The sequence below is a fragment of the Larus michahellis genome, chromosome 5 (assembly GCF_964199755.1).
Source record: "Larus michahellis chromosome 5, bLarMic1.1, whole genome shotgun sequence".
Taxonomy (NCBI): domain Eukaryota; kingdom Metazoa; phylum Chordata; class Aves; order Charadriiformes; family Laridae; genus Larus; species Larus michahellis.
Genome location: NC_133900.1, coordinates 53,848,737 through 53,863,580, shown reverse-complemented (window position 1 = coordinate 53,863,580; position 14,844 = coordinate 53,848,737). Strand labels below are relative to the sequence as shown.

Here is a 14,844-nt window from a genome sequence, read left to right as displayed (position 1 = left end):
AACAGCAGCCTGGCAGAATGTACTTGTGACAAAATATCTATGGGTTTAATGAGGGTGAAACTTGGCAACTATTGCCCAGAAAAGCACAGCCAGGAGTGTGAACCCTTTTCAGATGGCTTAATGCAGTTAATGATTAGTTGTTTCTTTCCAGATAGTAACCTTTGTGGGAAACACATTGCCCCTTGCATTAAAAAAAAATCTGCTCAGTTTTGTAACTGAAGACAGCATATACTGTTGCATCAGCCCAAGACCATCCTTAGTCAGCAATTTTGATTTCCAAAACATGATTAGGAGGATTGCTGTGCAATAAATATTCAACACAATCCTTACTTGTGCTTTGGTTTAGGCTCTGAATTCTTTTAAATGGGCAAAGAAGTGGGAACTGGGTAAAAGTATGCTCTTGCCTAAGCAAGGGAACAAACTTAGAAAAACAGATGGTGCTAAAAATAGTTTATTACCAAGGTCTAAATATGGCTCTGATTTTTTTCCTTATAAATAATGCAGCTATAAATCGTGCTAGATATCGATAAGTATTGAAGTAACTCCAAGCTGCTGAGTGTTACAGAACCTTTTGGCTGCTTTCCAAGCTTGGTGTTATCCGCCATTCATAGGATCAGCGTTTAATTCCTTAAGGGGGGGAAACCTGAAGAATTCATCCTCTTTGAATGGAAACGTAGACGCAGGGAGCTTGAATGAGTAGCCACAGGCTAAGGCATCCCATTGCAGTGGAAGGGGAGCCGTGCTTGATGAGTTCCTGCTAGGTCGCAGCCAGGATGAATCTCCTTTCTTTTCCGAAACGCATGAACAATCAAAGGCTCCTTTTTTATCTATTGTTGCCATGGAGGGCGTCCATTTAAAGTTCAAATTCCAGTAGGCTGGGCTGGGAGATGATAGGCAAGCATCAAAAGTGAGCTGAAGACAAGCCAGCACTTTGTCCTGTGACAGGACAGACCGGCCTGGGCGTACTTGATTTTGAATGGATGCCTGGAAGTTTTTTGGAATAGTGAATGAAACACTACTGAGGTAGCAGGAGCAGAGAGCATCTGGCGTTTTGCTTTCTTTGCATCAGCAGAGTGGGTCACAATGTGAAATTAGGCCTGAAATGGCATGTAATGAAGTGAGCCCTTGTGCTGGAGGTTCCCTGTGCTCTGACAGTGAGGGAGTATAAGCCTTGAGGATACTGAGGGAAAGGAAATCTCATTAAGGATAGAGCTGGGTTTTTTCTCCCCTCTTTTGTAAATGGTGTTCTGTAACAAATGTATTGCTAATAGCTGGAGCTTCTTAGAGCTGGTCAGGACTGTGGTGCTCTATCAGACCTTTGTATGTTTATGGTACTTTTCTGTAAGCAGTGTGCTAATAAGAGGAGGAGGCAGTTTAATATCTGCTGCAGATTTGCTTTTCCCTTCTAGCAAGTTCCTGTATGTACAAGTAAGTATTTGTTGTTGAAAGAGCTAATGAGGACCAGACCAGCTGCATTTGACATTATGAGAAAAGAGGCCATCTATTAACTCACAAGCCAGGTTTCAGCCAGCTGTGGGTATTTTCTCTTTTAATTATTGCTTAGCCTGTCATAAAATTGGATTACGCTGAAATTATTGGTGATGTTGTCTGGAATACAATACAATATTGAGTTAAGAGCTATGGTTCAGTGTTATATATATGGTACTTACAGTTAATGTGCCTAAGCTGCACCAGAGGGTTTAAAGAGAGGTGAGAGCGCTTTTCTCAGGTTTTACCCATCTGGGTTTTGGCAGGTGGCAGGGGATTAGGTTTTTTCCTTGCTCTAAATTGCAAGAGATGGTATCTAGCAGAAGAGTTGAGTAGTGTTTAGTCATTGATGTGAAAAGTTTTTTCCAGATCTCTCTTGGCAAAAGATGAAATCCCAATTTAATTTTTTTTAAATTTATTAGAAAAATAGTTTTCTCTTTAACTTAGGGTAATTTTGGGAGAAGGGGTTCTCTTTAATACTCACTGTTCTTCTAATGACATGATACTCAAACTAATAGATTAGTGCATCTTTATAGTACCAGACTGGAAGAAAACTTTCCATTCTGAAACTAGGCTTCGGTCATCCATACTCTGAGTATTACCTGTTGTGAAACTTCCCTTGCTTTTTGGCAGTCACTTTCTGACTTGATGCATTGTCTTCTGAGACCTAAACCAAGTTGATTCACCTGAGATTTTCTCTACAGAGAGGTTTATTAAAACCACTTTGGGAAGGCTTAAGTTTAACTGTCACTTTGTCTTTTGTTAGTCTTGCATTGCATACATCAGTTCCTGCTGCTTGTATATATACTACTACCTAGGTGTGATAAAAGCAAAACAGATGTCTCGAGCATGTGAAAATGAACTGATTTGAATTTATCTATATTGATTAGCGATGTCAATTTGTTCTTCCATTAGGCTGGGAAATATTGACTTGTTTACATGTTCTTTTTCAAGTATATACAAACTGAAGAGAAGCTTGTGGGGTTTTTAAGTTGTTGTTAGACACAACTTTTAATGGAGTTCTAAGCAGATGTTTTCTGCATAAGTGATCTGGGAGGTGATGCTTTGGTGTTAAGGTTAGCCTGCAGATAATCAAATAGCCGATCTGTTCATATACTTGAAAGTACTCAGTTCTTTATATGCTGATGATGACACATGCTTCTGCAATAAAACTTAAGTATTACCAGAAACCGAATTTTAAATAAATGAGACTTCTGATGAGTTTCCTGATTTCAGTTTTCATTATAGTAGTAACCATGTGACTAAAACTTAAAAGGTCTTTATGGTATGCTAGGAAGCTTGCAAGTTGTGGTAGTATAAACAAATTTGAGTCTTTAAAACAAAGTGTGTGTAATACTTAAATGTATACCTTTTTGAATGTTACAGCCTTTTCATGTGAACTCTGATTTTAGTACAAAATAGAGGAAAACTGAAGTTGGCCATACAGTGAGAAGTTGAGCTTAGTTTTAGTGTTACTGCAGTGCGTTAGAATTTTGAATGTGGGCTGTCTTACACAGAAGTTGCTTATAGTTTTCCTCTCTTCTGACTTGGTATGATGTATTTTACAACGTGTATTGTTTTTCAGTGTAGCTGAAGGATAAAGGACCACATACGTCGTTTCCTGACTTAACTGTTTTAAAAAAAAAAACCATATTGAGTATCAACTGCTGAAGTGTTGTCAGCTTTGGTATTTGAACCAATAAACAAATTTGTTCAAATTGTATCTACTAAATGTAAGTTTTAGCACAAGTTGACTCAATATTACAAAATCCATAGCAGGCTTGCCACTTGATGTCACGAGCACTTCCTGAGCCCTGTAATTTCAGAAATGTTCAAAATGATCCAAAATCAGGTACTAAGCTAGAAAAACGTGGTACAGGTATTTGAGATTGAAGGTGAACAGTGCTAATTCTGTTCTTGCTAAACAAATGTGTTGTTTTCGACTTGTCTCTGGAAATAATTAGTGGCGAGAGTCCACCTACGCTTTGAATTAATGCTCCTACAAGAATTGATTGTTAAATTATGGTTTTTGCCATTGAGTTGAGCAAAAGATTCGTAACAGCACTCGCGCTTCATCTGCCTATGCATATACCCATGTGTGCCTGTGTGCACTTGTATAACAAGGTCTTAAGGCTTTGTTTTGGAAAAGTATTTCTGTAGTGGAAAATTGGTCTGAAGAAGGGGGAACTGTTCCCAAGCTGAGGTTGTGTTTCCCTTTCTCTCCCATCCCCCCTCCCTGGCAGAGGTGAACTTTATGGCCCAATTATAGAATCCCTTAAAATGCTAGTTATGATGGAGTGCCAGCATAACCCAATAATATAGGTGAGGCTGATGTCTGTCAGTAACTAATGAGGGCAGCCTCAGAATCAGGACTTGGAGTTTACTTCTCTAATTTCTTATAAATTTGACCCATCATATCAACTTAATACTTGTCCTGAGGATAAATATAAAAAAAGACACTAGAATTTTAAGAGAAGTTGGTACATGGGTGTACTCTGCAAAAATCAGTGCATATGTGATTCAGTTGTGAAAGTAATTGTTTGCAGCTCATAGCAAAGTCATGAAGGAATAAGACCTTGGCTAAACTGCTCAGGAATAGAAGTTCTCTATAAAAATAGATGACACATAAATGGCAGGAAATGAAGCCAATATGGTCATGTTTTGAAACCTCAAGGGTCAGATCCTGTCCTGTGTTACACTAGTGCATAATCGGTCAAACTTAAACCCTGTTACTTGAGAACAGAGTTTGGCATGGTAAAGTGAACTTCAAAATGTGACTATGAGGAGTTTTGTAGAAGCACAGCTACAGCTTTTTCTGTTATTGTTTGAATGCATCTAGTTAGAAATCTAATTTGGAGGTAACTTTTCTGTTAATGGTGTTTCAGAGCTGATTATAGTAAGTAAGTCTTAATTCGTCTGTCAGAGGCATAATACATTAGCAGGAATAATGCATTTTGGCTACCCAGGGTGGTCTTTGTTTTTTGGATCCTGAATCCCCAAGTATATTGAGAGATGATATTGCAAGCAATCATAATATTGTTAAGCGGTTTTCTTGTGCTGTTCAGGGATATCAATGTTCTGAGCAACTGTGAAGTAGTTCATGTTTGTGTGAAGGGATGTGCATGTAGCTCGTGGTACTGATGTGAATGTCCTTCCTTATTTCCTATTTTAAAATGCAGAAAACTAGATGCATCTTTCTAAAATCTGTATGAATTAGATATCATTTAAACTAAGTCTCTATAAAATAATTTTTAATATTAAGCTGGTAATACACACTTTAAGCTGTTTCTTGTTTCCAGGGTCTGTGTTTCTTTTCTAAAAGGAAAGGTAAAAGTTCTTGAATCGGAAAAGATGGAACAACTCTGGCAAAACGTGAATCACTTCTGTTGGGAGAGAGCATGTGCTTACACTGTTTCCCTTTGTGCCCTCCTACTACAAAACCAGATGTGTTCATCATCCCTGCATGAATGCAAATGGCGCAGCTGTTTATTCGTCACACCATCACTCACTAAGGCAGTTGGGTGATGTGAATTTGCCAGATTGAAGCCTCCTGAGCTTGTGCAGCTCAAGCACTATAGAAGCCCAATTCCACATCATCCAGCTCTTCAGCTTATCCATAGGGTGGATAGATCCACCATCTATATTAGAGATGTGCTTAGGATCAAGCAGGGAGTAGAAAAAAACTAGATAGTTGCAAAGACAGTTGTTTCCCTTAAGACAGAGCAATTGCTTTGCTCCTGCATAAGACCCCAGACTGCAGCTGCTGCCTAAGCAAGAGCAGGGCTGAACCCATCTCACCAGCCACTATTCCTGCTGCTTTGATGCCTTTTTGAGTCTTTTCGCTGTGGTGCTTCTTTCCCTTTGAGGAAACCTCTGTTCTAATGCATTGGTGCATTTCAGGTGAACACTGCTGCTGTATCTAGTTGTTGTCTTAGTTGGTTTAATCTTCTTTCTCCCCGGCCAAAGTCTTCTACTGTGTTATTCAGCTGAACAAAGCAAATGTCATTGTGTTCCACTTTGTTTGACACTATATCGATTATCAGCCAGTTCAGAACAGTTAAATTCCCTGTGTGAGCCTCTTCTGGTTTAGCTAATGGAATAATTCATAGCATCTGTAGGTATTTATGCTTGCTAACTAGTACTAAGAATAATTGAAACTTTTTTACCTAATTACATGCAGGTGAAATAGTTAGGCCTGATGTTTGTAGAATGTAATTCCACATACTCATAATAAAAGATTGCATGACTTTTACCTTTCCTGTTTCAGCAAGTATAAAGTTGCAGTTCACAAAATCACCAAATTAGAAAATGTAAGATGCCAACTTAATTAAAATTCCATACTATAAACTATTTAAAATGCAGTTTAATGTTGGCCTGGGTTTTATATAAGGGGACCATTGCCATATATGTTCACCTGCTTCATGTTAGTATTGCTGTTGAATCATATTCTTGCCTGTTTTACATTAAATACTGCATTAACTCACTTAGGTTCCAATTTGTCTTTTAAAAACAAACAAACAAGTTAAACCCTGTGATGAATGGTCCTGGGCCTGGAGAAACTGCTAAACTCCAGTACCTGAGTTTCCTGCACTAAACTGCCCTTATCCCAAAATGTAATTTAGAAAGGAATGAAGAATAAACAGCAGTAGTGTTTGTCTGCTTAGATTCAGTTTAGAGATGAACACCTTTAGACTGACCACCTATTCTGTAATCTGCTTAAATTCCTTAGTTTGTCACTTGATGTTGAATTTAATTGAACACATGTGCACACTGAGTGTGTGTGGGGGTAAAGTAATAGCTCTGAGGGGGCCTGGGGATTTTCTCCTCAGTTGTTTAGATGATCTTCGCAAACACCTACAAGGAAAAGATGCGGGCAGGATATTTAGTTTGAATGTGAATTTTGATTTCATTTGTGGAGTGCCTATCACGAATAATTTTTATGTCTGACTGCGGCAAGGGGGAAGCAGGGGTTCAGGTTGAACTTAATCCCTGGTAGTTGTAATCCCTGCTGTATATGGGATCAGCCTTCCCTGTCTGTGACTTCACGTGTCACCATTTGGAATTTGGTGTGATAGCAATGATTTTAATGGGGTTTTACAAAGTTTCCTAGCAAAACAGGTAAGCTGCTGCACAGGTCTGAAGACTGCAGAGCATGAGTCTGTTCCCAAAATCTCCCCACCAGTGCAGGTGACAAATGTGTGTGGACTGCAATGGTGCTCAGGCAGAGAACTGGACTCCCAGTTCTGCGCTGCTCCCCCCCCCCCGCCCAAAGTCTTTCTGCATTTTGTTCTTCTCATTTGTAGATTAACTGTTCCACTGGTTTGTCAGTTATTCTTGCATATGTGAGTATAATTAGACAAATTTAGCATTTCACTGACATATTTCTATTTCATTAAGCCATAGTATTTTTTCAATTAATAGCACTAAATAAAAAGCCAAATTAAATCACAAGTTCTTACAGGTCATAAACAAAACTTAGAAGGATACTGTGGCACAATTTAGAATATAAGCATAAAAATCTAGGCCAATAAATAGATCAACTTTCATGGTAGACTACACCAGAAAGCTGTGTGCTTAAATCTAGAACAGTCTGGGTAGTGGAAGATGAAAGGCTGTTACTTCATGATGCTGTTTAGCATCTGATGTGAGATGAGTTGATGTCAGTTTACTTCTCTTCCTGGGCACCTACATCTAAAAAATTAAAATAACCTTTGAAGATACAGCAGAGACAAAGTACTGAACAACTTTCATTTCAAGTCATAGCCATATTGCTGCATGTCAGCTTGTATTGATTTTTAACTAGGTCTTTGGCTTTGCAAATGGGGTTTACCTTATTTGACTACAAGAACTGCAGCAGTAATTTTACCTCTGTAAGGAATGGTTATTATAGTTAAGTATCCTATTACATGGCAAAATGGTAGAGGTTATTTGCCCTTTCTCATTCATATCCAGTGTTCTGTGCTTTTTCTGTTTCCAATAGATGATGAAATAACCATTGCATCTTTTAATATAAATATACATGCCAAATTTCCAGGAAAATTAGTGATAACTGCAGAGCTGCAAAAAGTGAATGGCATGTTTGGTTCTCGAAGTGAATTTGATCAGAGATTAGATTTTGCCCATGAAGATGTCAGGAATTTTCTAGGGATTTGATTCTGTTTCCACGAAATATATAAATAGAAATGTGTTTGTTAACTATTTGGTTTGGAGCTCAATGCAAGGAAAAAAAAAAACCCCACAACTTTTCTTTTGGTTTGTTTCAAATGCATAGTTTAAAAATTCGCAATGGTTTTTGACCTGCAGTATTTTTTAGAGACTTGAATTTAAAAACTTAATGTATTTCTACAGTTTTGATTTCTCATTTGAGCAGGGAGAAAAATTCTTTCCCATTTTAATTTTGTTTTTTGGCTTTTAGAGTGTATTAGCAAGCTTCAAGCATATAATATGATGAATACTCTATTGTTTTCCTCCTGTCAGCACTACTTCATACCGATGAAGCAGTATTTCTTCTCAGCAGCAAGCTTCTTAAAGCTAAGGTTATCTGTGAATGAACACTGAAGTGTTCACAAAATGCTCAGTGCTATTCCAGACAGAAAAGTTAGAGTCAAATGTCAAGAGCTTTACTCTGCAGAAAGGTTAATAGTTTGTTACATAAGCACTGCCTTTTTCTTACTATTTTTCACTTTATGCATAGTAAAAATGCAGGGATTAGGACTGTGGTGGGATATCTTTAATCTATAGAACCAGCTGAGATTTCTAATTATTTACAGTAAACACTGTACATGTCTCCAACTTGGAATTGTCGCAGGTAATAATATTAATGCAGGTAACTAGATGCGTGAATGGAAAATGCAGTTTACAGACACTGTTTGCATCTATTTGTGGTCAGATGTGTGATGTCAGTCAGGTGGTGGTGTGTTCAGAAGGCAGTTTTCAACATGATGCAATGAGCTGTTGAAGACTAGTCTCTTGTGACAGTTTGTTCTTATAATTTAAAGTCCTTCCTTAAATCTCCCTCCTAGCTTCATTAAATGAAGGGTTGTCAGTGTAATGAATTTGTAGCATGGTTGGACTTCATTATTGCTGAGTCTAAACTGTAACCTCTTAGGGATAGGTAAGTGTCTGAGACACAAACACATCATGCTGTATGTGGTGCTTCTGATCTAAAAGCTCACTGTGGCATAAGTTACCAACAGTAAAGGCATTTGGTTTTGAGCCAGTCTGACTAATCTATAGGAAACATTAGTCCAGGAAGTGACATAAGGACCCGTGTAGCCCTCAAAGGGAAATGCTGCCCATCTAACTTGCTCCTTCTCCATCGACTGGCTAGGTACAGGGAAGCAATAGAAGCAGCCATGTGTTGCTCCTTGCCTCTTCAGTGTGTAACAATTGGATTGGTTGCTGATATTCCAGGGTCTCCTAATAATAAGGACTCACATCTTTCATATCCTTGGTAGAGACCTTAACAGTCAAACCCTGTGTGCTGGTATCTCTTAAGCAGCATCTCTTGTGTTGTGCAGTCATAGGCAAAAGTTTCAGGATGGGGCAGAAAGCAAGCCAGAGAGCTAGTCTAATTAGTCTGATGAATTCCCTCTCTTCTTAAGCCTATGGCTTCAGGGAGCAGCTCATCCTGTTGCGATGAGTAGTGCTGAGAAGCAGTAGGGTGGGCTTGGGGCTTCTGGTGGTTTCAGGCTTCCTCTGCTCCTCGCTTTGTGCCAGCTGCTGCAGCTGCACCTCTTCAGAGCAGCTGTATCTTCCACCCCCATTCAAAACTGAGGGGGGAAAAGTGGGTGGACTCAGTGTATGATGGGGGCATGGGGAAGACGCATGAGAACTGCTGCTCCCATTATACGCTAGGTTTTCATGTGCATAAGTGACTTATTTTTTCCCTTGACTACTGTAGCAAATGCTCTAGTTTTGTTAGTAAAACAAAACCAACCTTTTTATTGCTTTTTATATTTGGAAGGTGATGTATTATGGGTTTCTGAACTGGAGGTTTAGTAAAGAGTACAGACATTAGTTTCCTTTCAAGCTACTCTGGGCCTTTCTTGTTTGCTTTGTATGGCAAGGGTCTAGAGAGATTTCTTTTATTTCCTTCCCCGCCATTGTTTTCCGTACAAAGTGGTTTTTTTCTTAATATTCAGACATTTTATCGCCTCACTTCTTTTAAAACTCTGAGTTTCTTTTTTCTTTCTTTTTTTTTCTTCTCCATCACACAAAAGAATACTTTTAGCTGATTGAGTTCTATCCATTGCCAACTGTGGACTCTTTTGTCTTGTTAGTCCAGCATCCTTTATAAAAGGAGGACCATTGAGCAAGTACTCGCAGGCTCCCCACTGAGCACAATTGTGCTTGAAAGGTGTGGTACTGTACCAGTGTAACATGTAGAGCTGCAGTTTAGAGGGCTTGAATGCATTGCAATTTCTACCTTGTGCTTTGTGAAAGAAGTGGGATTGTGCTGTGAGATAATAAATCCACCTATTTTTAGTTTGGTGGGGTTGTGACAAGTGGGTGAACAAAGAACCAGTTGAATGCACTTGCTGTTGTGTTGAAACGGGCTAAAAGTTCCCATTCAAGTGGTTTCAGTGCAGTACAGCTAACAGGCAATTTTCCATTTATGTACACAAACCTTCTAGAAAGACAGCTGTGTGGTTGGATTAATTTCTAGCAGTAAATTGAATAAAAGATATTTTGAAGGAGGACTCGGGAATTCCTTTCTAAAACACTGAAAGCAGAACTTTCAAAGCTTTCCTTTATTTGATCCCTTTCCTTCCCAGTGCCTACTATAAGACTTACAGAACTGAAAATATTGTCCCCTATATGGACATACACAACAGGAAATGTGTGCCATTTCAAAGCAACGATATAGAATATCCTTTAACATTTTCTACTTCAAAAATATACTGGTTTACTTTTAAGTAAATATGAGAGAAATTCACACCTCTTAGTCATAAAAAGGAGCTCAGATGTTTGTACTTGAATAAGCTGTAAGTGAGCTATGTAGAAATGTTTTGAAAACAGGAATGTATTTTATACCAAAACTGTTTTCATAAGGGAGTGAAATATGGAAATAGAAAGCTTTTTGATCATGCAGGTCATCAATTTTGTTGATGCTAGTCACATGCAAAATTGGATGTGGGTTTTAACCATGGCTAACAGACTTTGGTAAATTACTCCTGACAGAACTGTGGTCAACAGTCTCTCTTTTTGTGTTTTTGTTTTGTGTTTTTTTTTCCTGAAAGTTGATCTTTGGATGCAGGTCTTGGGAGTTGCATAAATCAACTCCTGAATCAAGTCTTGTGTGAAACTAGATTATCCCTTAGAGAACCTTTTGGCCTGAAACATGTGACTTGATATGATCTAATGTATATTATAACATATCAAAGTTGTCTGAGCAAGAGGAGAGGGCAATACAGGCATAACAAACCTCTGATTGATGGTGAAGAGCATCCAACTGAAGTGTTTTCATCTGGTGCAGGCTCAGGGAATACTGCTGCAAGGGTCTTACCTATGGAGAGATACCAGCATCCCGTACCAGTACTGCTCTTCACTCCTCTGCCTAGTTGTGCTGTGATTGAGCTCCAAAACTCAAGTAGTTTGCTTTTTTCATTTATGCAAGCTTTCCCTCAAACTTTCTATGTAGATTTGATGAAGGGATCTCCAAGGAACTGCATGAACTTGCAGAGTGACAGTGGGCTTTCGTCTGCAAGGTGTTCCATGTCTAACATTGACCCTAAGGGGTCAGGCAAATCGGTTCACCTCAGTGAGGTTTCCTCACTCTCCTTCATCCAGTTGTATACAGGCAAGGATGACTCATTTGCATTTCTTATGAACTTGTGAAGTTTTGTTTAAAAACCACCCAGAGATATTGGTAAGCTGCTTGTGTGGCTGCTGATGTGCAGTGGTGAAGTCAAAAGACTATCCAGTGCTCTAGAAGAGCATCTGGAATATAGCATACTGGGAGTACTGCAATGTTCCTATTTCATCTGAATATATCAACAAATCTAAACTACTTAAGAAACAACAAATTGAGGCAAGAAGCTGAAAATGGGTGTGAAAGCTGGTCTTGTTCCCCGTGGATGGATCTACTTGTAATAAAACAATTGTGTATGTGAGACTGGAGTCACTTAACCAGTAAGATACAGAAAGCCTCCAGTTTATTCTCCTGGCTCTTGCCACCTCTGAGAGAAGCCCTGACTATTTCACCCTCCTCTTGCTGTGTGCTTGTATGAGGCAGAATTTAGAAGTTTCTCACCTATTAAAATCTTAAGTTCTGCTGTCTGTATAGCTCTGTGTTTTTTCTTAAATGTTGTTTTTGGATGCAGTCAGTGGTCCCTTACAGTTATGTGAGGAGCTTAGGCATTTTATTCCTTTATCTGAGGGACAGAGGTAGCAAGTTTACTGGAGTTTTCTTTTTCCTTTGTCTAAATAAAGGTGAGTGCCCCTCTGTTTTTAATATGTCTTTAATTCAAACAGAATTGCTGAAATTCCTGAGCTCTTGTTCAAATGGTACCCAAATGTAAGATGAGCTAAGCTGACTCTGGAGCAAGACGCTTCCAATTGAAGCTTGGTTTTCTCCTGTTTTGAGGTTCCCAAATGTGCCAATTGCTTTGGGGACCCTTGTTGTCTCTGAGGTGAGGCCTGAGGGCTCATTGTCTGCATGCTTGGGAACTTTGAGAAATTAGTTGTTGACTAGGCTGCAGTGCAGCTGTCTGACCTAAATGCTGATGTTACCGAATGCTATGCTCTGCATTCACCAGAAAGCTAATACATCAAACTTGGTGTTTGTAGTTTCTCATTTAGGTGATTAAAGCTTGGTTTTATGTTCTTTCTCCATAAAAAAAGTTTTTCTCACTAATGGGAATCTACATAGGCAAAATATCTGCACAAGCCCAGATTACCTTGTAAGTAAAGGCTGTTTTCCTGCCCCTTGTTGTTTTCAGGATTTAATAATATGTGGCACTCTAATTTTGAGTACATACTTTTGATCCATTCAAAAATTTAAGGAATTTATTCTGCTCCTCCTGTACAGTCATGGTTAATATACTAATGTATTTTTTTAATTGCAGACTTTAAAGAATTCCAAAAGTCTTTGCTCCCTTGACTATGAAGATGATGACGATGACACACAAATGAAGACAATTGTTTCATCCCCATGTGACTCAAATGATCTTATGAACATCATCACCCCCGGTTCCAGTCCGATGAAAGAACAGCTGGATGAAGTAAGGCATCATGGGTCATGCCAAGGTAGCTTCAAAACAAGGGATTACAAGAAAGCAGCTGCAGTATGTGAAAGCGATGAGGACACGAGTGATTGTGAGAGCACCGAAGAAGGCATCTTTCCTCTAGACTGTGGGGACTTGGACCTAGAGCAGATTGAAAACAACTGAGACTCAAAGTTGTGTGCTAGAATCAGAGTTGTTCTAAATTAAAATGATAGAGGATTACCTTTGCCATGCATAATCCATGTCCCTGAATCTCTGTATTGCCTATCTTGGGCCTGTGTTAGAAGAAATGTTTCAGGTGGGGGAAAAACGTGAACCATTGTTACCTGTTTAGTCTATTGATCAATATGTGGATGACAACAAAAAAAAAAAAGTAGGAGGTTAAATGTTATTTTGAACGTTAAGGAATAATTTTGATTAAAAAATTTCCTAACAGATATTTTGCATTTTTATGGCTTTTACAGTTCTGGAGAAAAAGCATCTCTATTTTGAAATGAATTTTCAGAAGGGCATTCTATAAAACTAAATCTGTCTACAGTGATTCTGGTGCGGGTATATGTTGCTTTTGTTAAAGAGCTTAATGTGAAAAGTGAATTGCATAACGAAATTGGTAATAAACCTTCAGATAGAACTCTTAAATACTTGGTTGACAACTGGTCCAAAATACTTAACTGCCATCTTCGACAGTGTCTGGTTGAAAAAACTTCATAACATGTACAAATGTTCTTTTCATACATTCAGGACTTTTTGATCAAAATATGGTAGTGACCTTAAAGGTTAACATTTTCCATGATTTTACTACTTGAATTGTTTTCTAGCCTGAAGCAATGCTAATTTAGGTGGGATAAAACTGCGAGTAGCTGCCCACCTACTTGGTCATTATGTTTTCTGTGGTTCAAAAGAATGTACAACAAGAGCACTTGAACTTTTAGACAGGGACTTTGTAATGATCAATTCCCCAGGAGGTGATCCCTTCAGCAATACTAGAAGGAAAATAGTCCTTGACTTAAATAAAATGACATTTTGCTTTGCACTTGTGTCTGCTTATGAATTTCACTGGTGGAAAACGCGTAGCCTGTGGCAGATTCTGTAATAATGGTGCTTATGTGCAAAACTGGGTGGAGGGAGAGGGCAGATTTCTGGTCATCTGAAAAGAAAGTGATGTCAAGTTAGTCTGGGGAGCTGGGGAGTAACTCGTGCCGGATCCCAAAAGTGTGTCTCAGTGATTACATACACTGTGATCATCTCAAATGTAATATTGTATTCATTGCAGACTATTGCAACACACACTTGTTTTGTTAGTTGAGCTCCAATAAGGATTTTCCTGAACAAGGGGGAAATTAATCTCAAAATGGTTTTAAACTGGATAAAAATGGGGAAGCTCAGGTTATGTCGCAGTGCATTGTGTTAGTCTGCTTAAACGAGCCGACTCCTACTGTAACTTGTGCCATAAACCCAAAATCCAGCAATGTATTTTAAGTCAGCTAATGGAATGTGATTAGGAAGAAGTATGTATTTTGAAAGAAAATAAATATTAGAAAGAAGTAAATATCTTCAGGCATATGGCAAAGGCTCCAGCCTTATGATTAGGGTCAGCCTTTGATCATAAAGAGAATTGGCCTTTAATTACTGAACCAGCTTACATAATGCTATCTATACAAAATTTTAAAAGTTTAGGTACCCAGTAAGAAGTTCTAAACTCTTTTTTTTTTTTCTTGCTTTTATGACTCCTACTGTGCATACAACTACAGGTGGTAATGATCTGTGATATTGATACTGGGTTACTGCACCTCACGTAGTGAGGTGCAAAAACACTGCAAAGACTTACTGGCTTCTTTGATACGGTAATATATATTGTGTGGGAGAAAGTTGAAGCTTCTCACTGTTGACAGAAATCATTCTCCTTTTTCTAGATGAGTAAATAAAGGAGTTGCTCGTGGAGCAAAGGCTTCAGTTCCTTCAGAAGCTCCTGTTCTCGCCACCTGTGTCTTACTCCACAGATATTTTCTCTGGTGTAGTACAGGACATACAGATAGCGGCATGCACATGCACAAAGCTATTTGAGATAATCTTACACAACTGAGGATCACAATTCTTGCTGCTGCTTCAAGAAATAGCTACTTCAAGA

At 38.6% G+C, this 14,844-nt stretch overlaps 1 protein-coding gene across 2 annotated transcripts in view; it reads left to right on the top strand.

Moving 5' to 3' along the window:
- Positions 1-13,749, top strand: part of FAM53A (family with sequence similarity 53 member A) — a 72,751-nt gene extending 59,002 nt beyond the window's left edge. For both annotated transcript variants that reach the window (XM_074587357.1, XM_074587358.1), the window contains exon 5: positions 12,558-13,749. In XM_074587357.1, the coding sequence (XP_074443458.1) occupies positions 12,558-12,881 (324 nt within the window). In that variant the 3' untranslated portion in view covers positions 12,882-13,749. The remainder of the gene's footprint in view (positions 1-12,557) is intronic.
- The last annotated feature ends 1,095 nt before the right edge of the window (positions 13,750-14,844 follow it).